Source organism: Thalassophryne amazonica, chromosome 20 (assembly GCF_902500255.1).
Source record: "Thalassophryne amazonica chromosome 20, fThaAma1.1, whole genome shotgun sequence".
Lineage (NCBI taxonomy): Eukaryota > Metazoa > Chordata > Actinopteri > Batrachoidiformes > Batrachoididae > Thalassophryne > Thalassophryne amazonica.
Window position 1 is genome coordinate 39,586,350 of NC_047122.1, and position 27,583 is coordinate 39,613,932.

Consider the following 27,583-nt stretch of genomic DNA (forward strand, 5'->3'; position numbering starts at 1 on the left):
CTGTATGAGCCGCCATCCTTTCAGACTCAGGCTGATACAGATACATTGGGGCATGATACAGGGCGTGATACATAGACATGTGATAAGGTATACTTATTATATGGCTGTGATGCTACGTGCACTCTGATTGGCTGATTACCGATGGGATATTTTCCCATATCTGGACCGGTGACTATGACAATCGGTCTGCAACGCATATTTTCATTACAAATCAGGAAGATAAAAACACGATTAGAAAAACCAAGTTTGACATGAACGAACTCCATAAACATCTAAACAGCATCTGAAAAAACACAGACTGAAAGCTTACCAGCTAATGACTGGACCATCTGTTGGCAAGTAATTAATGGAGGTGAAGAAAGCGAACAGGCTCAACACTGTCAGCAACGTATTTGGGTGATACTGTAAGTTTGCGTGTTTATATGTATAACAGCCATATAATAGACAGTTAACCTCATTTGCTCTGTCTTTACGGGGATATCAGACCTCAGTGTTTTTCGTACGGACCGAAGGTCACCTTGGTCTGATATTTCCCCGTACAGACCTCTCACTCGGTTAATAACCCTTTATTATGTGTAGTATTCGCTTTTTGGGATGAACTGATTAATAAAAACTAACAAAATTATGCTTTAACCTCATCACATTATACAACCCCTGGCAATAATTATGGAATCACCGGCCTCGGAGGATGTTCATTCAGTTGTTTAATTTTGTAGAAAAAAAGCAGATCACAGACATGACACAAAACTAAAGTCATTTCAAATGGCAACTTTCTGGCTTTAAGAAACACTATAAGAAATCAGGAAAAATAATTGTGGCAGTCAGTAACGGTTACTTTTTTAGACCAAGCAGAGGGAAAAAAATATGGACTCACTCAATTCTGAGGAATAAATTATGGAATCACCCTGTAAATTTTCATCCAAAAACTAACACCCATATCAAATCAGATCTGCTCATTAGTCTGCATCTAAAAAAGGAGTGATCACACCTTGGAGAGCTGTTGCACCAATTGGACTGACATGAATCATGGCTCCAACACGAGAGATGTCAATTGAAACAAAGGAGAGGATTATCAAACTCTTAAAAGAGGGTAAATCATCACGCAATGTTGCAAAAGATGTTGGTTGTTCACAGTCAACTGTGTCTAAACTCTGGACCAAATACAAACAACATGGGAAGGTTGTTAAAGGCAAACATACTGGTAGACCAAGGAAGACATCAAAGCATCAAGACAGAAAACTTAAAGCAATATGTCTCAAAAATCGAAAATGCACAACAAAACAAATGAGGAACGAATGGGAGGAAACTGGAGTCAACGTCTGTGACCGAACTGTAAGAAACCACCTAAAGAAAATGGGATTTACATACAAAAAAGCTCAACGAAAGCCATCATTAATGATGCTGGAACTTTTGTTTGGTGCCGTTCCAATGAGATTTATAAAGATGACTGCCTGAAGAGAACATGTAAATTTCCACAGTCATTGATGATATGAGGCTGCATGTCAGGTAAAGGCACTGGGGAGATGGCTGTCATTACATCATCAATAAATGCACAAGTTTATGTTGATATTTTGGACACTTTTCTTATCCCATCAATTGAAAGGATGTTTGGGGATGATGAAATCATTTTTCAAGATGATAATGCATCTTGCCATAGAGCAAAAACTGTGAAAACATTCCTTGCAAAAAGACACATAGGGTCAATGTCATGGCCTGCAAATAGTCCGGATCTTAATCCAATTGAAAATCTTTGGTGGAAGTTGAAGAAAATGGTCCAAGACAAGGCTCCAACTTGCAAAGCTGATCTGGCAACAGCAATCACAGAAAGTTGGAGCCAGATTGATGAAGAGTACTGTTTGTCACTCATTAAGTCCATGCCTCAGAGACTGCAAGCTGTTATAAAAGCCAGAGGTGGTGCAACAAAATACTAGTGATGTGTTGGAGCGTTCTTTTGTTTTTCATGATTCCATAATTTTTTCCCTCTGCTTGGTCTAAAAAAATAACCGTTACTGACTGCCACTAATTTTTTTCTTTTTCTTATAGTGTTTCTTAAAGCCAGAAAGTTGCCATTTGAAATGACTTTAGTTTTGTGTCATGTCTGTAATCTGCTTTTTTTTCTACAAAATTAAACAACTGAATGAACATGCTCCGAGGCCGGTGATTCCATAATTTTTGCCAGGGGTTGTAGAAATGTGATTGTTACAAAGTACATTAAAATTTTAAATTTTAAGAAGGAACGTTATTTGAATTAGGTTGTGTGTTCAAATACTGCAGTTTCATTTATTTTCATTTTGTTTTCCTATTATTTCCCTTTTAGGCATTATAAGTTATTTTATTTGTACAGTGTGAAACATTCGAATCAATAAAATCTTCAATGAACACAAAATAAACATCTTTAAAAAGCTTTTCTACAAGTTATTGCACAGAATGTGAAGAAAATTTAAACAGTCACAGATGGCATTTATTGTAAAGAATATACTTAAAAAAAAAAAGAGGTCCATGTTTTAAAATCAAGTGCAAACTACATATCCCGTCAGTTTTATTTAATATAAAACAAACATGGCAAACATAAGCAAAAATCCTGGCAAATGTGTGTCTGCTGCATTTCAACAAGAACAAACCTGTGTGCACAGACCCAACATTCTGATATAAGAATGACACCTACAATCATTCAAAGAAGTCTTTTCTTTAACAAACACAAACTGCACATACAGGGGTAAAAATAAAATATAGAGGAAATCCAAAATGTGGTAATACTTCTCTTAAATTTTACATTTGTCTTTCCCTTAGAATTTCAGTAATTTTTTTTTTTTTTTTTTTTAAATGGGGGGCATACACACCGATGGAATATACTGCAAGAACTTCCCCACCAAAAAAAATTCAAAGCATCATTCTGATATTTGGCACAGCTTATCTTGGTTGCAATATGTACAAATACCCCTAGAGATAAAAAGAACAAACATATATGCATTGATGAAAAAAAGTATAACTAAAATTAATAAACGTGAAGTGCTTTCCATTTTTGACCATTCTCAATTACTTTGACTTGCACTTTCTGACTATAGGCTTAGTTACTTCTGACCACATTTGTAATTTAAAGATCTGTCATTTTAGATTTTTCTACTTAAGTGTAAATTAATTTTGGGATCAGGTGACATTTCACTGAAATGTTTCAACAATTCTGCCCCAAGGAATATGTCACGTTCAATCAACTCTGATTTTAAGAGCAAATCATTTTGCAAAAAAATCGCTCTTTAAATTACACCAGCTGCAACATTAGAGATGTTGGTCAACCTCAATAACTCACAATTTAAGATAACTCGCGGTTTGACTTTGTGGATCCCAACTTGTGCGAATTATCGAGGTTCACCTGTATTCAGATGTTACTTGGTTTTGAAAAGTCTTATCGGCAGTTTCAGAGACATTCACATCATAAAAAAAAAGTTTTGTCATTGATATGAAATACCTGCAAACATGACGTTGCTCACTGGCCATTTCAGTGGTAGGAATCAGAGCTTATGTGAACAACAGTTACAACTGCATTAAAAACATATCAAACCCAGAAAGAAAACACCAACCATATTAAGATGGTGGTCCCATGGACAAGGAATGTGGCAGTTCATTATTCGGCAGCTTCAAAACATAACAGAAGCATATTTTGGGGAGCAAAACAAAACCCAGAATTAGACAAACAACCGGTAAAATCAGACGTTTCATTTCATGTGGCTCATTTTGGCATCGTGAAAAGAAAGAAAGTTACATGGCTGACTTTGATCTTGTCAGATCTACATATTGCAGAAAACATGCAAACTGTAAAGAAAAAAAAACACCGATATTACAACAGTCAAGATTTCATGTAACAGAACAGTTAAGGTCGTGACATGATTTTGTGGAGACCAGTAAAGCTATGTTTTTAAAAGGTGCATGCAAAAGCCAATCAGAAAATGACAGCAAAAATGTATATGTGGGCAAAGTCACATTTATGGGCGGTCATAAATGTGACTTGGCCCACATATACATTTTTGTAATTAGTACCACTGGATTCCTTGGCCCTGAAAATTTGCATTTAGCCAGTGGATACAATCATCCATTTTCTGATAGGTTACTGTATGCACGAGCCAAAAAGGTACAGTTTTGCAAATCACCACAAAACTGCAATCAATGCTAGTACCTGACATAGTGAATTTGATGAGAAAGAAAAGTGAAAATCATGAGGATGTTTAAGGGTCAACACACAAACAAACAACAACAATTAAAACAAACAAAAAAGTTTCTTTTGTGTGTTTAAATCTGCACCATTCAGAAGAAAACAAACAACACCAGTGTGTTTGAAAAAAGAAAGAAAGAAAAAAAAAAAAACTCCAAGATGGTAGCCAATAACTTCATCCTCTCTAGTCCTCATGATGCTTTCCTTTGGGTTTGTCGTCATAAGAAACTCCGTATTCATTGACTCGTGTCTTGTCCACTGGGTAGAGCCTGAAGAGGTGGAGACAAAAAAATGAACAGACTTTCTAGGTTCAAGTCAGTAAATGTAAAAAGCAGCATGTGTCAGCGTGTACCATCTCTGGTAGAGGTAAATGAGAAACACCACGTCATCTCTGAAACACGCCAGTCTGTGAGACGTCGGCATGGTGATGATGAACGCAAATACGTCATCAATGAAAGTGTTGAAAGCCTGTAAAAGACCGGTCCAAAGAAATGATCAATGGCAACATTGAGGTTCACATGAAAACATCTGCAGGTTAATTCAAAATAATATTATTAAAATGTAATTAAATACCTTTTAAAACAAGTTGGTGTTCCAAGAATTAATCAGATCCACATTAATATAAACTGAATGCCTCAATAGGATTTTTTTTTAAATATATGATACGAAGATGATTATTATTTGGTGATGATAATCTGCGGATTTGCTGTTACCTTGTACATGAAGGCTTTCCAGGGCAGGTGGGCCACAGATTTTAGCTGTTGAATAAAGAACATAGGATATTACACAAGTAGAATATTTAGGAATAAATAAATAAAAATAGTAAATAGTCATAAATTTGCTATTTCAGATGATCAGTACAGGTCCAACTTCCAACATTAGACATTAATAAACTGAACTAATTTTTATCCTGCAGAAGTGAAATTTGACTTGACTCCAGAAATACAACTCATGATTATTTTCAGAATTGATTAAAATTGATTGATTATTTTCTCCATTAATCGATTAGTACAGAGTAGTAGACATAAAATGTCAGACAATTGTGAATGTTGTTTAATGTCTTCAGAGCCAAAGATGATGCCTTCAAATGTCTTGGTTTGGCAATGGTCCAGAAATATTCCATTTACTCCAGAGAAGAGTAAAGAAACGCCTAAAATGAACCAGAAAGTATTCACATCTAGGAAGCTGTAGATTACAAAAGGACTTAAAAATTACTGGCTGATCATTTCAATTCAATTTATTAAACTTATAGAGTGCCAAATCACGACAACGTTGCCTCAAGGTGTTTCACAGAAAACAAACAAATTAAACCAGAAGATCAAAGAGCGTATTAAAAGATTAAAAGTATAATAAAAAGTAAAAAGAATAAAAAGCAAAGTAAAACAATATGTTAATCATATACAATAGAAAACAAATGCATCTTCAATCGCGACTTAAAAGTCTCAACAGAGTCTGACTGCCTCACTAATGCAGGGACAGCATTCCACAGAACCAGGACACGATAAGAGAAGGCTCTATTTCCAGCAGATGTTTTATTCACCCTAAGGACACAAAGTAAGCCTGCGTCCTGTGAACGCATAGCCCTGGCCGGTACATAGGGTTTAAGCAGATCAGCCAAATAGGACGGTGCCAGACCGTGAACAATTTTATAGGCCAGTAGCAGGAGCTTAAAATCTGAGACAGGAACCCAGTGAAGAAACACCAAAATGGGGGTAATGTAGCCAAGCTTTCTGCTTCATGTCAAAAGTCTAGCAGCAGCATACTGAACCAATTGAAGTCCTGATTCTGGACTGCAGCAACCCAGAAAATAAAACGTTGCAATAATCCAATCTAGAAGAGACAAATGCATGAATCAGAGTCTCAGCATCAGCCATAGACAGGATGAATCTTCGCTATATTTCGCAGGCGGAAGAAAGCAGTCCTCGTAATCAAAATAGTTGTTGATTAACAATCACTTGACTCTTAAGAGTCTTTTATGGTGCATGATTCATTGTAAAGAGGTAGAAAAAAGCAAGCTCACTTAAAAAAAAAAAAAAAAAGAAAAAAAAAAAACACACCTCACCTTATAGTTGACAAACAGTTGAGGAAGCATGAAGAGAAATCCAAAGGCATACACACCTGGAATGATCAAGATTTGTAGATGTAAATAAATCTGATTTCATCAGGATGAGCACTTTGCTAGACAAAGGATTTTACATTTTAAGGAAAAATACAGAAAATCAATAGTGCAGGCCTTCTGTTTCATTGAATATTTACACCAGTGTGCAGCGGGAGTGCATGCAGAAGTTTGGTTTTTAGTCATGTGCAATACTACGGTTACTATTAAACACCCATAATAAGTCATATATCACCTTAGGTCAAAGGTCATAACAGTTTAACTCATACTGTTTTGAACAATTATGATTTAAACACAGTGAAAGGATTGTATGTTAGTCAAGAATTAAGTGGTACAACTTTGGAGAGAATTGATCTAATGTCATGCCCATACAGAACCAAATATGTCATTGCTGAATCACAGAGAATTAATTTGCATGGATTTGTGTCAAACACGAGAGGAGCAGGTGTGGCACTAATTTATGCCATAAAATATTGTGTATCTCTGGATCAGAGGAAGAACCACCTTACCGTTAACCAAACTGTTGATCAACCACGAGTACCAACTACAAGAGACGGGAAAACAGCCAGTCAAGCAACCAAGACAATATTATGCAATGTCGGAAATATTAAGATTGGAAAGAGCAAGGAGACCTACCTTTTATATCTCAGAAATATCAGGGCGTAAATAGCCCCACCGATACACAGAGGATAAAGCAGGTACGAGAGATACTTCATTGCCTGCAGACAATGAAAATGATAATACATTTATCTAACTCTATGTGCCAGTATGAGAGGATTACTGATTGAAGAGTGCAGATGTTGAGTGTGACTGTGTCTTACCAGCGTGTCATACTCTTCGGTTCTCTTCTCAGATTCATCCGACTTCCCAAACTACACCACAGAAAAGAAAAAAGTATTTGGAACATACAGTGCGTCCAGGAAGAATTCACAGCGCTTCACTTTTTCCATATTTTGTCATGTTACAGCTTTATTCCAAGATGAATGAAATAATTTTTTCCCCTCAAAATTCTACACACAGACATCCTGGATGAAAACCTGCTCCAGATCTCTCTTGACCTCAGACTGGGGCAACGGTTCATCTTTCAGCAGGACAATGACCATAAGCACACAGCCAAGATATCAAAGGAGTGGCTTCAGAACAACTCTGTGAATGTCCTTGAGTGGATCAGCGAGCCCAGACCTGAATCTGACTGAACATCTCTGATTGAAAACGGCTGTGCACCGACGCTCCCCATCCAACCTGATGGAGCTTGAGAGGTGCTGCAAACAGGAATGGGCAAAACTGCCCAATGATGGGTGTGCCAAGCTTGTGTCATCATATTCAAGAAGACTTGAGTCTGTAATTGCTGCCAAAGGTGCATCAACAAAGTATTGAGCAAAGGGTGTGAATATTTATGTACATGTGATTTCTAAGTTTTTTTGTTTTGTTTTTATTATTATTAAATTTACAAAACAAACAAATGGACAAAAAACATTTTTATGTTGTCATAGTTGAAATTTGAGGGCAAAATTTTATTTACTCCATTTTGGAATAAGGTTGTAACATAAAATGTGAAAAAAGTCAAGTGCTGTGAATACTTTCCAGACGCACTGTATTTTGATTTAACAATGAAGAGGTAGTGATCAGAGACACTGGCAAAAAGGAATTTTCAGAAGAACTGCCCATAGTATCATTAACTTGGTGTGATGAACCACCTACACAACCAAAACCAACCAGGTGAACACACAGACACATACCAGGAATGTTGGTTTTCCTCCTTTCCAGAAAACATGAATTTTAAAAGCTTTCTTTACTTTCCACACCTGCAAAAGTCAAGACATACATTTTTGTAATGACCCTTGGGGTAAAGTCTCTACTTAAATCATGGCATCACTGTCCAAATACTTATGAAATTAACAGTAGAATTGCTTATTTCTACAAGTACTCACTTCAATGACAGAACCAATGCCAGCAGGTATGAGGACCAGCAGGCTGGTCTGCTCGTCCAACAAATACAGGAATATGACTATGGTGCTAAAACATCGCCACAGCACTGGAACACAAAAAAACGCACAAATCCAAAGTCAGACTGGAGCTGTTCTGCCCAACTGCATGTCACGTAGCACAAACTGTTCTGACATTTTCAAAAATTTAGAGACATTTGCAGGGTTTTACAGTGTCATATTCTGCCCACGTCAATAATTTTACACTGCCCACTCTGAGATTTTACAAATCACACTGCCAGATGTGTGTATCTGCGCAGTGCTGATGCAGGAGAAAAGTAAGACAGCACCATCAGAAAGAGACAAGAATCAAAACGTGCAGCTGGAAATTCTCACTTTTATTGCTGCAGGTAAAATATTATAAGCAGCATTTTGCATATGGCCATGCTTTTTAAAAAGCTTTGGCAAAATTCTAGTTATCTAATCTAAAGCAATGAGTGAAAACATCGATCAATCAGTACATCCCCTTAGTCAAAAGCAATAAGTTATTTTATATTGTGAGCCTCCAAATTTTAAATGAGTATATAGTGATAAAAAACTGATTGGAAATAGTCAAAGTTGATGCAGCAGATTATTAACACAAAAAGAAAGTTTGCTTATGCAATACACCATATAACTGTCTGCCACCTGCTGGCCAAGTCTGGGATTGTTGCAGGGAATAATAATGCATGCATGGTGGAAATTAGGAGCAGATACCCAATCATGGCCTGAAAACGGTCGTAACTGGTAGTAAAAGTAGAATCGTAAAACATTGTGATCATTCGGGGAAAGTTATATACATACTTAAAAAATGTTGGTGATGCAGAGAGAAATCGTGATTTAAAAAAAAAAGATCAGATTTAATTGGTGCAGATTGGGGAGAATCTTGCGTAAAAGTAGGTTAACATGGAAAATCGGGGAGAATATGCAGTAATCGGAACTTCCTGCTCTCTGAGCAGAAGCCTCCTTCTGATTATTCTCCTCAACATGAAACTGATGAAAAGCATGTGTTCTTCAACAGAAAACATTTTTGAAATTATAAACAGAGAAATTTTAGGTTTTTGGAAAAGTGTGGGGAAAAACTTGCAAACAGTTAAAAAAAAAAGTACAATGGGAATGGCATATAATCTGGTGTAATCAGCAATAATTAGTTAAAATTGTATGTAAGTGGATATAAAAATAGTACGGAAGAGTAAGACCTGTGATACCAAAAATAAATTGGGCCTGATTTCCTCAGTTTTGAAATCCAGACAGAAATTGGGTAAAAAAAACCACAAACAAAATAAAACTAGAAGTATTGCGCTCGTAGAGTGCAAACTCTGCCAACGCTAGTTTCCAATTCCACAAATGTTTACCTTGGAAAAAATTTTCAAGGTCAAAGTTCTGTTTGACGTTATGGAAGCGTATTGCATTCACTGGATTAAAAAAAAAAAATTTGACCGCTGATCTCGTAATTATGAGATCTTTTCTCATAATTACGACATCAGGATCTCGTAATTATGAGAAAAGATCATGTGTCTAAATTGTTTTATGTATATACTTTCGTACTTCCAGTCCCTCATTAAGGAAGCGGGTTGAGCTCAGCCGATGATAACACACTGCAATTAAACACAAAGTGGGGATTTTCTCCTGAAGTGCTCCCGAATGAATGTCCAGGGAGGACCACGGGGTGTCTTCCACACTTTGAGTGCGCCGTGGTGTGTGATCACAGTGCAATGTCGGAGGTTACAAATTGGCCGATTTCGATTATGACTCGGGAATTCTCACGCTTGTCTTTACCGAGGAACTGGAAGTACGGAAGCGATCTCTCACACAAAGACTGAGTTAAGCTGTGTGATGTAATGTGATACCTGCTTTGGTCGACATTCCCACCATGCTTTTCTTCTGCTTCCAGAAGCTGATGTCATTCTTGAAGGCCAGGAAGTCAAAGAGGAGCTGGAAAAACCAGAGACAGGAAATAATTTGTAATCACTCAAACTTATACCCATCTAATTTTATTACTGAGATTTTAATATTTATATGCAAAACATATTTTTAGAAATCTGACGTCTTGCACATGGACAGCCCTTATGCAAAATCCTCAAAGTCACCACAAAGTCAAAGATGATCAAATTTTGGTTTTAAAAAATGTGCTTATAATTTGATTTCACCTGGAGATTTGTGATCAAAATCACACAGTTATTGTATTTTATTATTGCATTATATCTTCCAAGACCACCAATATGTCCAATCAACCTTTTTTTTTTTTTTTTTTTTTTTTTTTTTTTTTTTTAAGAGTGTCATAAGGTACAAACCAGAAAGCAGACGTGGCATTCCAAACAGATAAGAAAAAGAAAGAAATTTTAGTCTGGTGAGACTCACATGAAAGGCAGCAACAAAAAAGGTGAGAGCCAAGAAGTACAAGTTTGTATCCACAAAGATCCCCTTAATCTCATCAGCATCTTTCTCTGTGAAACCTGGAGCACATAATGGAGAGAGAGAGAAAAAAAAAAAAACTTCTGAAGTGCTGCTTCTTACACAGCAATTTTTTTTTGGTAATTAATCATACTGCAATTAAATCTAACAGCTAGAAACAAGCATCGTTACACAAGTGCAAATCTAAAAGCAAAGCAAAAGGTTTCTGTTTACACGCCGGTGTGACTCGGTGTCGTACCAAACTGCTGCAGTGAGTACACGGCGTCCTGCATGTGGATCCAGAACCGTAATCTGCCCAAGGAGATGGAGTCGTACGAGATAATCAGAGGAAGCTCTTTGGTGGTGCTGTTGATTTCCTACACACATACAAACACACCTTTGAGTGTGTAACAGTGGTGCAACACAATGGCCAACAGTCACACTGCACAACAAATCAAATCAACATTCTTCAACGAGACAGTTCATCCAGGATTTATTCTGTACATTCTTGAAGTTTTGCTTTTATTTCAATACATAAATCGAACTAAATCAGTTTTGGTGGCAAGTAATTTCTTTCTGGGGGGGGGGGGGGTCACTGAAACTCATCAACACTAGTTTATAAGCAAAATGAATGTTTGGGAAACAAAGGACCTGGAAATCAGCCGCGGAAAAAACAAAGACAAAAAGCCGTCGTCCTCATCATATGTGAAAACTCACCACGAGGTCTTTGACTCGGTTACTGAGCTCATCGATAAACAGCAGAGGTAGATAAACCATCTTTTTACCATTCTGGAATCTGAAACAAAGACAAACATCTTCTGATGTCTCATGTTCTTCAATTAAAATTTTACTGTGATTATTTATATCATGGAGGTGCAGTTTTTGCATAGTGCAGTACACGCAAGTACAAGCAGCGCTGCATGTTAACCCCTTCCCTCAAAAGTGAAACAAAGAGTTCACAGCAGCTGGCCAACATTTCCTGAAAAACCATAAAAATCTAAAATATAGCAGAATGATTGTGAACGTGGTTCTCTGAACTTGATCAAGTATCCATAATAATAGCTTGGCAATCAGTGCCACAGTCAAACTGTGGGACTGATTCACTCCCATTTTTAAATGATCACTTCTGTTCTGTTTATACCTTGTTCAAACTAAAGATGGCACATTAAAAAAAAACTGGTGGAACATGCATGCTTCACATGTTTAATAGGCAGTTCGAGAATCAGTGAAAACAAAACGTGAACATGTGTGGCCTTGCCATTCCACCACTTCTGACAAAAACAGGGTCGGGTTTTAGACAGTTAAAACCTGTTTTCCCCAGGATGCTGGGAAAAACTGGTCTAAAACCAGTTTTAATCCATTTATCTTGTCTAAAACTAGCAAAAATGTGCAGCCTTGGTAAAACTGATGAAGTCCTTACATAAACTTCCATTTAAATGTCATAAAGACTGGGCTCCTGGGGTCCCTGGTATAGAATTTCACTGACTTCACATTGTTTCACCAGCGTCTACAGCACCGGGAGCTATAGGCAGGGTTGGGTGGGATTAATTTGAAAGAATACATGTGGATTACATGTATGTATATACATTTGAATTACTTGTAATCTGATTACATTTCAAAGTAATCCTACCCAACCTTGGCTATAGGTATATAACAGATTCCTTCAAATGGCCAATCCAAATTATATAATATAAAAATTAGCACTGGGTTAACAGTTTTGATCTTGGTCATAATTGGACCAAACCTCTTCGAGTTATTGCGCTGTCTTCATGCACGGGTATAACCTATACAGTGATGGCACTTTCTAAACTCAGCACCTTGTGCTTCATTCTCACAGTGACTTTTTGTAACTTACACTCTGAGGTATCTGTGAACATCACTGGGCAGGTAGTCTCTGTCAAACAGGAAGTGGTCGCCGACAATGTTGAACGTCAGGCGGGAACGCCAGTGGGATACTGGGTGATCCGAGATGGAAGCGTCGCCTCCTAATTCAGGTTTGCCACGATGCTGTTTCTTCTGCAGGGGTTCTTCCTTCTGGCCCTGAGTGTCACACAGACAGGTGGAAGACTTAATTAAAAAAAAAAAGTGATAATTACAGTAGGACATCCACAGATACACTTACTGTAGGGCTGCAGTTATAGAATATTTTTGAAATTGAGTATTCTAGCAATTATTATTCGAGTAATTGCATAAAAAGTACCTTTGCATTTTTAAACATCAACAGTCCAAGATTATCCCTAAGCAATGTCGCTGCGCCACTGTCAAATTTAGGGTATCCCTTTCTGTTTTCCTTGGTAATTGTTATTTTTTCACATCTTTCCCGGACCATAAGTGCAGGCGGTCAGTGTAATCTAGTCAGTCAGGCTGCACGTGAACACAGCCTGTGAAAAACTGGGAGCTGGAGTGCAGCTTTTCCACAAAAGCCACATTGATAAATCCTCACTGCACCCTGTCGATGAAAACTCTGATCAAATCCACCAAATAAAGGTGGTCTTTGAATAAACTTGAGTGACTTAACCCCTTCTAAAGCTGTATATCCCATCAATGGGAAATTTCACTTTTTCTTTGTGAGATACTGACAAGCCAAAATGAGGCGGGTGGTACAGGGTTAAAGTGCACATAGAGAGCAGAACAGCCAGTGGACCAAACTGTGTGTTTTTTTTATTTTAAATACACAACCACACTGCTTCACTTTAAATGCGCAGTAAGTCTATTTCAGATGAACAGCGTGGACCCTTTTTCTCTTAAAAGGCTTTATTTCACTCTGCCGCACTGGAATGTTGTAGCTTCTGGCACTACATTGATTAGTTCTTACATGGTTTATGTGCATGCTGTAGTTTTCTGGTTTTTTTCTGAGGACTTTACAGCACCAAATACAGGCCTGGCATATGTACTACAATGTTAAATAGAGCTTCGAGGCACAGAATTTGCCTTTAACATTTTGTAATCGAATTACTTGACTAATCGTTTCAGCATTAGTTTACTGCTTGACTATAATGCAGACGACCTGAAAATGAGTTGAAAATCTCAGTACCTGATTTTGATCCTCTCCAGTGATCAGAGAAATTTCAGGTGGCTTCGGGACCATGTAGGTTGTGAGCTGAGCCACCATATGGACTTGTTTTGGGTCCTGCCATGGAGTCACGCCAGCTTGATGGACAAACACCACTGCATATAAAGTTCCATTGTGACGGGTTTTCTTTGGGAGCGACACATTTACTGTCCTGGAAGAAGGAGGAAAAAAAGAAAAGCATGTTTACATAAATTAAACAATAAAACACAATGATCTGGATGTGGGACAGTTAAATCCAATCCTGACTGAATATGTCTCACCGCTAACATTGTGCGCTACCAAAACGGCCAACAGACAGGGCATTCTGTACATCATTTTGTGCTGGATTTCATCAGAGACAATACATTTGCAACACAAATGCACATGAAAAGATGGGCACATTAGTAAGATAATCTACAACTGCCAGTGTGGCAAATCAAGTCGAGCATAAAACTGAACATTTGTCACAACTTAAATACACAAGGCTAAAAATAGTCATGAAGTTAAATGCTTCTCATACTTCACAGCATTGACAAGGCCGGGTATTGTTTCAAAAACACAGGTCAGACCATAAGTATTTGGACAGTGACAATTTTTGTTATTAAATGGTTTCATGGTGGAGTGACACAGAAAATTTTTCTTAAAAAGAACACAACTACCAGACAGCACAGAGAAAATCATCCTCTACTCTGCTTCACCATGAAAGGACTGGTCAAAATTTGCACTATGCACCCCCCTTCAGGAGCCTGTAACTCCTTCAGAGCTGTCATGGGTGTCTTGGTGGCTTCCCTCATCTGCCCCCTTTTTGCACAATCACCCAGTTTTTGAGAATGACCTACTCCAGATTTACAGCACAGGAACAAATTAGCGCAATTTCAACTCCATTGTGGTCACGTACAAAAGCAAAATGACAAAAACCGTGTCAGTGTCCATTTACCTATGGATCTAATTATGCGTTATGGGAGTTGCACTAACCTTTCAAACTTGCTGTTGATATCAAACTCGTCCTCTTTGTGGATCAGCATGTGTCCTCCATCTGCATTGGGCCGTAACGCAGTGTAGATACTTAACTGGGAGGCAGAAAGATGATCTTCAATCAACAAGTCATTGCATGATGTGTGTGTTTGTGACACACATACACTGTTCAGGCAGGTTCAAACCAAAAAGATGAGACTCAAATTTATAAAGGTCTGGTGCTCAGAGACCCATACCAACACAGAAGCAAGGCTGAAATCAAACCTGATGAATCACTGAAAACCTTCATCCATCACATTACTGACCTGCAGCTTCGGGTTCCCGGCAAGGAAGGGCGTGATACATTTGTCATGTTTGGGATTGTCGCATGGTTTAGTGTAGACTATCCCGTACATCACCCAGCAGGTGTGCAGCACGTAGACCACAAACACCCCGACAATCAGAGTGGTGAAAGATGTTTTCAGGAACATCTTCCTACAATTGTACCGTTGTGTTGTCTCCCTCGGCGAGCTGAAGAACAAGGCTGCACATCTGCAAAAGAAGAGTCGCACAGAGTGTGTGAAAATGTTTCGTATCGAAAACCACAACCATCTTCTGACTATATCCTCCCCCAGAAACTAGAACACCTGCCATATAATTGACACTAAGCAGAGACTGAGTGAATAAGACACTAATGCTGCATCAGGAGGGGCATCTGGCATAAAACCTGTGCCAATTCAACATGCAGATGCACCTTGAATTTGCTGTCGCAACCCAAAGTGCAAACAAGGGAACAGCTGAAGGGACTTACAGTGGGGTTAAAAAGTATTTAGTCAGTCCCTGATTGTGCAAGTTCTCCTACTTAGAAAGATGAGAGAGGTCTGTAATTTTCCATCATAGGTACACTTCAACTAAGAGACAAAATGAGGAAAAAAAAAAAATCCAGGAAATCACATTGTAGGATTTTTAAAGAATTTATTTGTAAATTATGGTGGAAAATAAGTATTTGGTCAATAACAAAAGTCCAACTCAATACTTTGTAACATAATCTTTGTTGGCAATGACAGAGGTCAAACGTTTCCTGCAAGTCTTCACCAGATTTGGACACACTGTAGCTGGTATTTTGGCCCATTCCTCCATGCAGATCTCCTCTGGAGCAGTGATGTTTTGGGACTGTCGCTGGGCAACATGGACTTTCAACTCCCTCAACAAATTTTCTATGGGGTTGTGGTCTGGAGACTGGCTTGGCCACTCCAGGTCCTTGAAATGCTTTTTACTGAGACACTCCGTTCCCTGAGTGGTATGTTTGGAATCATTGTCACGCTGGAAGACCCAGCCACGTTGCACCTTCAATGCTGTCACTGATGGAAGGAGGTTTTGGCTTAAAATCTCACAATACATGGCCACATTCATTCTTCCCTTAACACGGATCAGTCGTCTTGTCCCCTTTGCAGAAAAACCAGCCCCAAAGCATGATGTTTCCACCCCCATGCTTCACAGTACATATAGTGTTCTTGGGATGTAACTCAGCATTTTTCTTCCTCCAAACATGGCAAGTTTTTACCAAAAAGTTCCAATTTGGTTTCATCGGACCACATGATATTGTCCCAATCCTCTTCTGGATCATCCATATGCTCTCTGGCAAACTTCAGACGGGACTGGACATGTACTGGCTTAAGCAGGGGGATATGCCTGGCACTGCAGGATTTGAGTCCTTCTCTGCGTAGTGTGTAGCCTTTGTTACTTTGGTCCCAGCTCTCTGCAGGTCATTCATCAGGTCCCTCTGTGTAGTTGTGGTATTTTTGTTCACCATTCTCATGATCATTTTGACCCCATGGGATGAGATTTTGCGTGGAGCCCCAGATGGAGGGAGATTATCAATGGTCTTGTATGTCTTCCATTTTCTTACAATTGCTCCCACAGTTGATTTATTCACGCCAACATGCTTGACTATTGTAGATTCACTCTTCCCAGTGTGGTGCAGGTCTACAATTTTCTTCCTGGTGCCCTTCAACAGCTCTTTGGTCTTGCCCATGGTTGAGTTTGGAGTCTGACTGACTGAGGCTGTAGACAGGTGTATTTTATACAGATAACGAGTTCCAACAGAAGCCATTAATACAGGTAACAGGTGGAGGACAGAAGAGCGTCTTAAAGAAGAAGTTACAGGTCTGTGAGAGCCAGAAATCTTGCTTGTTTGTGGGTAACCAAATACTTATTTTCCACCATAATTTACAAATAAATTCTTTAAAAATCCTACAATGTGATTTTCTGGATTTTTTTTCCTAATTTTGTCTCTCATAGTTGAAATGTACCTATGATGAAAATTACAGACCTCTCTCATCTTTCTAAGGAGGGGAACTTGCACAATCAGGGACTGACTAAATACTTTCTTACCCCACTGTACTTACCCCTAGACAAGATTAGCTGTAAAATTAAACAAATATTTGCAAGTAGATGGACACTAATCAGAGTGCGTTATATATTTAGAGATACCCTGAAGTGATCACCCTTGGCAGCGGTAACTGTGAAAGAGCTTTACAGAAAGCTAATGCATACGAGAAGGAAACAATAAATAAGCATTTTATGTTTTCAAAACCATCCTCTTCCGGTGACAGAGCCCAGAAAACCCTTTATTCCCATCATCAAGGAATTCTAAGGCTGAACCATCGGACCCTGTTAATTTTAGAAGGTGACAAATGAGGGAAGCCACCTTTTTCTGTAACTGTGATGAGAGAATCTGTGTACAGGTTTTGTCTGTTGCTTTGTCAGTTACACACCACAGTGGAGTGGACCAAAGAAGGATTTTCTTAAAAATAACATTTAGGATATCAGCTACAATTTGCAAGAAGGTACACGGGACGCGCTTGCCTAGATCTGATCTGTTTTCTTGTATGAAAATCCTGCTCTGTGTTACTTCACCATGAAGCTGTCTAACTGATGATGCAACAGACAAAAGTTGCACTATGTATAGTTTCTTCAACCACAGCCACAGAACCCAGTGTTCAACACAGTTTGTGATTTGGAAATATTCCACAATCTGTTATATGTGATATTCCCTAATTAGAAGCCCCAAACTCTTGACAAAACAGTGACGGAATGACAGAATGGGAGCTTGTGTGGTGCCATCTAGTGTTAGTGAGGGTAAACTTTCCAATTTGTTGATTGCTATTCCAGCCTTTAGTGCTAACTGGGACTGAAAAGAGACAAGTTTCTGCTTTGAACATAACAGGGGGACTTTCTGGTTTGTATGATAACATTTTATTACATTATCTTGAGATTGGTTATCAATATCTTGAGAGTAGGGGGCATAGTAAGGCGCTGTTCTGTCAATCATTCCGTCAACTGTATTATCATTCCGGTTCTGCCGATTAGTACCCGTGAGAAAAATTAATCTAAGACTGTCCCAGTTTGCATACAGTATGGAACATCTGTAATGCCTTTAGAGTTATTTTGGTGGCTTCCCTCACTGAGCTCGTTCTTGCATGGCAACTCCGTTTCTGAGAATTTCTTGATTGAATTTATTTAGGACAGTAATACACAAAATACATACTTATTTGCCCTTAAAATACATGGATAGCAAACATCTGGCAAACGTTAAAAAAAAAAAACAACACAACTGACTCCAAGCAGATTTTTCCATACAGGACAATAACGTTTGTACCTCTTAATGAGTACATGTTTTGGTCTTTATAAATATAGACCAAGACATTCATGTAGCCATCTGTTTGGTTGTAAAAGTGATTATCTTCATTAAGAACAATCCTGATCATTTAAAAAGGTGTGAAAATAGAAGCACCATGTACATAAATGCTGTAATTCCTTTATGACAAAGGCAATACTTTCACTAAAACCTGTGAATTAACGCTGAAATTCTACAAACACATATACAGTAGATACAAAGAAATCACAGAAACTGTAAATACGGAGCTGTCCATGTGGACTTGGCCGAGTAAAGGCTGTATGTATAACACATTGACGTACGTTGAGGTTTTCAGCAGATAAATGAGTTTTGTGAGTAGTTTGTGTCATTCTGCAGAAAATATAAACGTACCGGTGAAGCTGTCAGTGACAGAACGACCTCAGCACGACGGAACGGCGGCGAAACGCGGCCACATTATTCCCTCAGCGCTGCTGGACATGTCGGCTATTCTGCCATGTTCGTCGTGTCAGGAGAAAAAGACAACAAAACCAGGTCCGCCCGAAACCTGCTAAACAAAAGTATGAGGTGGACTTATTTCATTTCCGCGACTCGCTTCCTTGTCTCTCACACGAGATTTGGAGCGACGATAACGCGAGACGTGCTGTTAACGAAATCACAGATTTCATGAAATGATGTTGTTACCGCCACCACTCGGCACGGAGTGGGAATACAAGCAAGAGAAGCCTTGAAATAAATCAAATCCTGCCGTAAATTTAGTTCTTCGTCGAAGAAAAAAAAAAAGATCATACATCTTATATATATATAAAAAAAAATTAACTGAAGGTCCAAGTTTTGAAAGTATATTTTAAGTCTCAAATTAAAAACCCAAATTTAATCACATGGAAATTCTGGGAGTCACAGTGCACCTTGAAATCCTCAAGCGGAATTTTCCAGTCTTGGCTTAAGACAAAACCGTCTGTTCACAGTCAAGGCTCTGAAAGTCCCAGTCTTCGAATCACAGGAGAGCAGATTTTTTAGTTACATCATACAAAGCTCTTGGCAAAACTCTGCTGTGCCCGCATTAATAAGCGAAGTGCACATCTCGGTGCATTATGGGTACGCTAAATTTTTCGGCTACCAATCCACATTCAGAGATGGCGGAAAGCAGCGAGGAGTGCTGTGATTTGGACCATTTCAACCGCTGGAAAGTTGACGATTTAAAGTGTTTTTGTAAGCTCCACGGATTGCCTGTTACAACCAGGACTGCATATGGCAGTAGACAGAAACAGAAAGAAGAGCTGGCTGCTCTTGCGTGTGCAGAAACTACCATTGGTGTTGACAAAGGAGGAAGAGAGAGCTACTGTCGAATATAAGTCGACAGAATATACTGTCGAAAATGTCCACCATTCCTTGTTGATAGTTAGAGACAAACAAATTTCTGACCCCTTGAAGGCAACTGACGGATGGTTAGACGAAGTCCAGAGTCTGAAACTATGGCCACAGTGCATGTTAGCCGATACTGCAGAATATTTGCTAAGCAGGGATGAGAAATTGCTACTCCACCGGCTTTGTAATGACTACAAGGAAGGTGGGTCTCACATATAACCTCTTTGGTGTCACGTTTGTGCATGCATACAGTTTGTTTATAGAACATGTCAATATTACGCGCCATGTCAATCATGGTGCAACATTACAGTCATAAGCCAATGCACGAAAACGGCGCCATCTACCACATTCGGCACGGTTTCAGGATATTAACAAAATAAATGTTTGCAAGAAACTTACAATTTTAGTCCATCTTTTACGTCCGTCTGGATCTTTCTCTTCTGTGGGGAATTTGTGTAGAATGAACAGAGGTTTACAACCACATTTCTTCTTCTTTCCATCTTTGAGTGGACTTGGCGGAGCCTTGCAATCGTGTTTTCAGCCACCTCTGAAGCCTATAAATTCCGTTTGAGCATTTGAAAACAGCACAATGTGCACCTGTCATTACTGTATACATTGCTTAAGGCTTAAAGCCTTTGAAACAATCCCTGTAAGCCTTAACTTTCACAGTCCGCTAACGGTACCGTATACAAAATTCAGTGGTGGTGGTGGTGTGTGTTTGGTAGCTGGAATTGTTGACCCCGTTTGACCCACACATGTGCAGATGCATTGCCACTTTGCTTATTCTATTGTACCTGCATTAAAGATAAAATTCCACCAGGTGGAGATATTGTTCCATTTCAAGAACCTTGAGACACTATGATGAGATCTGTTGCTTATAGAAGTAGATACTGGCCAACCCAAACCTGTAATCACAATTTTGAACAGCATTTACATGTTTAACTTAATCAAATTAAGAATAACATAATTTAAATCCCATGAATTTGTTTTATTACTTCTGATTACATTTCATCCATCCATCCAGCCATCCATTTTCTTCCGCTTTATCTGGAGTCGGATCACGGGGCAGCAGCTCAAGCAAAGCTTGACCCAGACCTCCCGATCCACACACACCTCCTCCAGCTCCTCCGGGGGAACCCCAAGGCGTTCCCAAGCCAGCCGAGAGATGTAGTCCCTCCAGCGTGTCCTGGGTCTTCCCCGGGGCCTCCTCCCAGTGGGACGTGCCCGGAACACCTCTCCAGCGAGGCGTCCAGGGGGCATCCAGTGCTGATTTTCATCCCGGACGCTTCACACTCGACTGCAAACCGCCCCAGTGCACGCTGATGGTCCTGATTTGACGAAGCCAACAGAACCACATCATCCGCAAACAGCAGAGATGAGATTCTGTGGTTCCCAAACCAGACCCCCTCTACACCCTGGCTGCGCCTAGAAATTCTGTCCATAAACATAATGAACAGAACCGGTGACAAAGGGCAGCCCTGGCAGAGGCCAACGTGCACTGGAAACAGGTTTGACTTACTACCGGCAATGCAAACCAAGCTCCTGCTGCGGTCGTACAGGGACCGGATAGCCCTTAGCAAAGGACCCCGGACCCCGTACTCCTGGAGCACTCCCCACAGGGTTCGCTGAGGGACATGGTCGAATGCCTTCTCCAGATCCACAAAACACATGTGGACTGGTTGGGCAAACTCCCATGAACCCTCGAGCACCCGATGGAGCGTGTAGAGCTGGTCCAGTGTGCCACGACCAGGACGAAAACCACACTGCTCCTCCTGAATCCGAGGTTCAACCATCGGTCGAATTCTCCTCTCCAGTACTCTGGAATAGACCTTACCGGGGAGACTGAGGAGTGTGATCCCCCTATAGTTGGAACACACCCTCTGGTCCCCCTTCTTAAACAGAGGGACCACCACCCCGGTCTGCCAATCCAGAGGCACTGTCCCCGATCGCCACGTGATGTTGCAGAGGCGTGTCAGCCAAGACAGCCCCACAACATCCAGAGACTTAAGGTACTCAGGACGGATTTCATCCACCCCAGGAGCCTTGCCACCGAGGAGCTTTCTAACCACCTCGGTGACTTCGGCCTGGGTAATGGATGAGTCCACCTCCGAGTCCCCAGTCTCTGCTTCCTCTTCGGAAGACGTGACGATGGGATTGAGGAAATCCTCGAAGTACTCCTTCCACCGCCCGATAACATCCCCAATTGCATTACATTTACAATTACGATTACATTTCAAAAATCATAATTTAAAAAAAAATAATTTTAAACTTTTGTTACAAAATTGAAAGTCAGAGATGCTTTCATTTATTTATTTATTTATTTATTTATTTTTAAGGACTGGTCTTCTTGACTTGCTAGGCCACAATGAGTTATTTCTAGTTTGAAACTTCATGGTGCTTATACAGTAAATATTCTTACAATTTTATAGCTGTGGTGGGTGTTAAATTCTTCACCACTTTGTGGTGCAACTGCTCCATGTCCAGAAAATCGAGGTATTGGACTTGCTAGACTTGCTGAGTCTGTTAATGTCATCTGCTGCTTTCAGTTTCTCTGTGTCTCCGTCCTTCCTCGATACTCTGTGATGATCTATAATCGCTTCTCTGTGTGTCTCCATCAACATCCATCATTCTTTATGGGCTTTCACAGTCAGGGGCATGTAGAAACCAAGGGGGAGACAGAGACAGCCTTCCAGTCAGGGGCAGAGAGAAGGCTATTCTGCACTCCATTTCCAAATGACCTCCCATACAGAAACAATGTGTCCCTGGCCACATGTTTTCAGTCGCTATGTCTTTAGGTATTACAGCTCCAGGAAAAAAGAACCATCATGATCTGCTCACTTTATAAGCTGCCTTGTACAAAAATATGTAGCTCCATATACAGGTAGCTCAGTGGTTAAGGAGCTGGCCTAACAATATGTAGACCTGGGGTTGAATCTGGCTCATGTTACCTGTCTGTGTCCTTGGACAAGACACTTAATCTGCATTGTCTCAGTCCACCCAGCTGTAAATGGTTTACGCCTTTGTTAAGGTTAAACTGCCATCCTGTCCATCCACTTCACACTACAGAATTAAGCGATAAGCATTGGCACCAATGGGCCTCAGGGCCTATTTGTCAAAAATAGTAAATGGACTGCATTTATATACCACTTTTCCATCTACATGAGAAGCTCAAAGTGCTTTACAGTAATGCCTCAAATTCACCCACTGATGTCAGAGTGCTGCCATGCAAGGCGCTCACTACACACCAGGAGTAACTTGGGGGTTAAGGACCTTGACCAAGGCCCCATAGTGATTTTCCAGACAGATGGAGGTTTGAACTGGGGATCCTCTGGTCTCAAGCCCACTGTTTAACTACTAGACCATCACCTCCCCACTACGTTTTCTCATGAACATATTGCTGCTAATTATAAATTCAATTTGTCTATAGAAATAGATTTAATGTATGGTGTTATAGTAATTATATTCTTAATGTGGAATAAATGTTACACAAATACATGACATTATAATGGCAAGGTCAGTTTAATAACGTTATTAACTGGATAGCACCTTAATGTTACTTAAGTGGCCAGAGAATGTATTTTTTGCATTTCTGAACCTGTTAAACTTCATGTTAGTTGGCACAGCTGCTAGAAAAAATAGATTAACATGTAAAACAATGTATTAGTACTACCAGTATTGCCATACAGCTAAATGCATGTGATGTATCATTTATGTAACATTACAATACCGCCTTTAGCTAGCATAGATAGCAGTAGATAGGGCATGACAGGACTAGCTTGCGAGCACTAGAGGTGGGCAGATCGATCCTAATATCGCTAATATCGATACCAACGCTGGTATTGATATTGAACGATCCTCGTGTAAAGATCGATACTCAAGCTTTTTTCCTCTCCTGCACACACTGACTGCTGCGCACACAGATTCGTCAAAGTCTACTCTCTGTCTGTAAGAGCAGCACTGCGCCGTCTCACACAACACAGAGCAGCGCACCCTTGTATTGTCTTTTGTCAGCCCTCTACCTCAGGAGATTTTGTTTTAAGTTGTGTTGAGTGATATTTTTAAAAAAAAATGTTGATTGTGATAATAAAGTATTTTGTTGTCACGTACAATGTTTGGTGAAATTCTATCCTAGGTCTTTTGGATCCTTTGGATCTATGAAGCTTAAATATGAAAACGTATCAGTATCAGTATTGATATCGGCGATACTGGGCCTGTATTTACTTGGTATCGGATCAATACGAAAATTCCTGGTATCGCCCACCTCTAGCCAGCACAGTTGCTAGCCAACAGGTAAATTATTTGAAGGATGTGTGTTTGTAATAGGCCGAACTTCCTTATAATTAAGTGAAAACTCTAACAATCTGTTTTTTAAATGGTCTGTACCCTGGCAGAACATAAAATGCTATAAAGTCAAATGACATTATAATGACTTTATATGTACTTATATTTATTTAAAGACATGCAGGTTAGGTGAATTGGAAACGTTATAAATGGGGCCTTGTACAAAGCGTGTTTATGCACAAAAACCTGGCGTATGTCCGTTTCCATGCCAATTTTCAGATGTATCAAAAGTGAAATGACCGTGGAAATGAGTGGTGCGTCATGCAAAAATCCTGGGTGGCATACGTACGTTTCTACAGCTATTTTTCCACTGTGGACATGTAAAGGTGATGCTGGAAACCATTAACAGTGTGAAAACAAGAAGTCATCAGAATGATGTGCACATCAGAGACACAGTGATGGACAATTAACGCACTCGTGTTTGCAATTATATGGATGGATATAAAAGCATGCGCAAAGTGATGCGTAAAATGGCACTAACAATGGCTGCGTTTGTGTTGTTAAAGCACCTTGCAAATGGTGCAATCCAACGTGAGCATGCATTCAGGGAACGTGAGGATTTACTTGCAAATGACGATAACTGGCTCATAAACCGATTTCGATTACCAAGGCCATTGTTACTGGAGTTGCGCGCAGAACTTCGGTGGACCCATAGCGCAATACGGTGAGGAGCCAGGGGTTGTCTGTGCCCACACAGGTGCTGACCATGAAGGCATCCATCATGGGCATTCCAGCGTGAAATGGCTGATCGGTCAGGTGTGTGCCAGTCAACCTTGCACTGAACCATGCCAGCTGTGTGGAACACAGTCATCCGAATCTCATCCAAGTACATTCCAACATTACAGCGCATTTTGCAGCCAGAGCCGGTTTCCCAAATGTAATCGGAACTATTAAGTGCACACATATTGCTATAAAGGCGCCATCACATGATGAATTTGTTTTTATTAATAGAAAACATTTTTATTCCATCAATGTTCAAATCATGTGTGGTGCACAAATGCGCATCAGGCTGGAGGCTGCATGGTGCGTGATGGAGGAGCTGCTTGGTGGTTAAATAAGTTATCTGTGTAATTGTTCCTAATGAAAACCAGCGCGGACACATTTGGGCATGTGCACATTCAAATGTTTTTTTTTTATTATTATTAATATGTTTTCTTTTTTTTGATGGTGGAACTAGAGAGCCTCTTAACAAGCCTCTGACTGTGTTCAGTATTTGTCAATAAAAGCATGTGTAATGTTAATGTTACACACTATAAGCTGCTGTGCACCAAATATCTTTTTACTTCAGTGTGTGTGCGCACAGCTCAGTTCAGCATTTACACACACAAACATACTTATTTAATTTCCATTTCCAGCGAGGTGAGAGTATGGCGATCTAACCACAGCTTTCGTTGGTTTTGTTTGTTGTCTCTAAAAGTTCTTTAATTTTTACACACAACATCATCATCAAGCACACAACACTTTACACTTATAGTACCAGCAGCATGACACAACCAGACTATTTGAATACATTTGCATATTCAGATAGAGGCGTGGCTAGGGAGGAGTTTGGTGTGTGTGCATGTGTGCTAAATTCCACGTTCAGTGGGATGTACAAACCGAATGTGTGTGGATTCATGCCTATGCACACTTTGATACATCTGAATATATTTGTGCTTGCACCTGATTCAGGGTTTTGGCGTATGCCAACTTTTAGTAGAAAGACAAAGCAAGTGTTTGTACATGAGGCCCCAGGTCTCCCTTGGCCTAAAGTGATGAAGTTTTGAGTTAGGACTTCCCACCTATGAATTATAAGGAACTCAGCAGTAATGTATTGGCCAGGTTAGTGTTCTAGCGACCGCAGCAGATAAATAATAACAAACATCCCCCATAAAATCTATGAGGGGATTTGATGGCTAGTTCATATGACAACCATCATTTTGGACTTTAGTTTGTTCGATTGTTTTCTTCTGGCAAAAAGACATTTCCCAGCCTGCAGCATCTACAGCAAAGCAAGAAATGCATGTAAAAATATGGGCATGCAGGGAATTTATCATTTACAGGATGAGAAGTTGAAACTTTTTCAGTAACTCTGAGCAAAATTGAAATGTATCGATTACATCAAATATAAACTCCACATCATCAAAGCAAGTTCAACTTTGAGATTAATGTGATGCTTTTTTTTTTTTACCAGACGGTACATTTTCAGGCTGGAATCCATCATCCTGTACAGGATTTGGGAGGTGATTTGTGTCCTGCCGGGTGTAAAGGTGTATTAAAGAATCTCTGTGGTGTGCACATACTCCCGATGAGGCTGAAAATAATCATCAGAGTGGTCCTTTCGGCAACAGCTTGCATCATTTCAGCAGTATGTTGCCAGGTTTAGCAGGTTGTGGTTGCAGGCTACTGAGTGGGTACGTTTGTGAGCGTGATGTGTCAGAAAATAAGAACAATTTTATTCTGCCTTTTCTGGTTCAGTAACATTGAAAATGGCACCGTTTTTTTTTTCCTCTTAGTTACACCCTTTGTGATTCAGAGAGGATTCAAATGAAAAACTAGAGCACTGTGCTCATAGAGCCTCAGCCAACACTAGTTTCCAATTCCATAAATTTTTACCTTAGAAAAAGTTTCAAGGTGAAAGTCCTGTTAGACGTGGGTTTTCATGAGCTAAAATCTCATACAAAATATACATCAAACGGGCTTTTCAATGTTAAAATCAAACTAGCATGTTGCCTGTGGGGATCCATGGGTTCTAGAGTGGGTAGCATTTATAAAATAGGTAGCTGACATTTTTCAAGTTTGGTAATAAATTTAGAAAGTTTCTATAATGAGTTGGAATGGTGTGTGAGTCAAGAATGTTTTTAGAAGAACTCAACCATTTTATTTCCTGTTAATTACATAATTTCTTAATGTTAATTTGCTGTCTTAATGTATTTATAAATTGTTTAGGTTCTTGTTATCATATACATATGATTATTATTATTTTGTTTTATTATTACTTCTATTTCATAATTTGATTTTTAAATGGATCACAATGGAAATAAGTGCTTTCACTTTCTTGTGTCATCCATGCATTTTTAATGCATTTACAATTATATTATGTACTTACATTGAACTTACTAAATAAAATCATGCATGCACATTTTTAATATATACACAATTTACCACCCGCTGTTCAGAATGTAACGATCTCATTATTCAGTGTTATTAGTTAATATCCGTAGTTTCTCCAAAAATATTAGTCCTATCAATGTTCCGTTTTGGCGCTGTTTGTCCTTGACACAAAATACATAAGCATACCAAATGGTAAACGTCAGCTCTCCCCAGTTTGTTTGTAATCAAAATTATACACATGTACGCACGCACACAGAGCTTTTTGTCTTTTCTGCATTCTGCCACAAGCAGGTGCTTTTAACTTTTACACACTCACAAACAAACATGGCAGAAGACATCAAAAGCACTACACTTTTCACTCACGGTAATGGCAGCATGACACTTAACTAAACTGACTAAACCAATTGAATTACAAAAACACAATAAATCAATAACA

General features: G+C 39.4%; 1 protein-coding gene across 3 annotated transcripts; it reads right to left on the bottom strand.

Moving 5' to 3' along the window:
* Positions 1 to 2,508: 2,508 nt before the first annotated feature.
* clptm1l (CLPTM1 like) lies at positions 2,509 to 18,963 on the bottom strand. Of its 3 annotated transcripts, none has more exons than XM_034161042.1 (18): positions 18,739 to 18,963; positions 15,014 to 15,239; positions 14,709 to 14,803; positions 13,716 to 13,905; positions 12,537 to 12,712; positions 11,399 to 11,477; positions 10,941 to 11,058; positions 10,649 to 10,743; positions 10,138 to 10,222; positions 8,255 to 8,358; positions 8,063 to 8,128; positions 7,145 to 7,195; positions 6,960 to 7,042; positions 6,833 to 6,867; positions 6,270 to 6,325; positions 4,921 to 4,965; positions 4,560 to 4,675; positions 2,509 to 4,476 (listed from the first exon to the last, which is right to left on the bottom strand). In XM_034161042.1, exons 2-18 carry the CDS (start codon positions 15,176 to 15,178, stop codon positions 4,392 to 4,394), a joined length of 1,644 nt encoding a protein of 547 aa, XP_034016933.1. In that variant the 5' UTR covers positions 15,179 to 15,239; positions 18,739 to 18,963; the 3' UTR covers positions 2,509 to 4,391. The 3 variants fall into 3 exon arrangements, with proteins under 3 accessions (XP_034016933.1, XP_034016932.1, XP_034016931.1); XM_034161041.1 differs by having other exon boundaries at positions 12,537 to 12,715; XM_034161040.1 differs by having other exon boundaries at positions 12,537 to 12,721.
* Positions 18,964 to 27,583: the final 8,620 nt, after the last annotated feature.

Bases quoted from the DNA above. Each gene is read 5' to 3' on its own strand.
- clptm1l (XM_034161040.1), bottom strand. From the start codon at position 15,178: ATGTTCCTGAAAACATCTTTCACCACTCTGATTGTCGGGGTGTTTGTG. The intron at 12,722-13,715 runs GTACTGAGATTT...TGTGACACTCAG, and splicing joins CTGGAGAGGATCAAAATCAG to GGCCAGAAGGAAGAACCCCT. The intron at 8,359-10,137 runs GTATCACATTAC...TTTGTGTTCCAG, and splicing joins GGGAATGTCGACCAAAGCAG to TGCTGTGGCGATGTTTTAGC.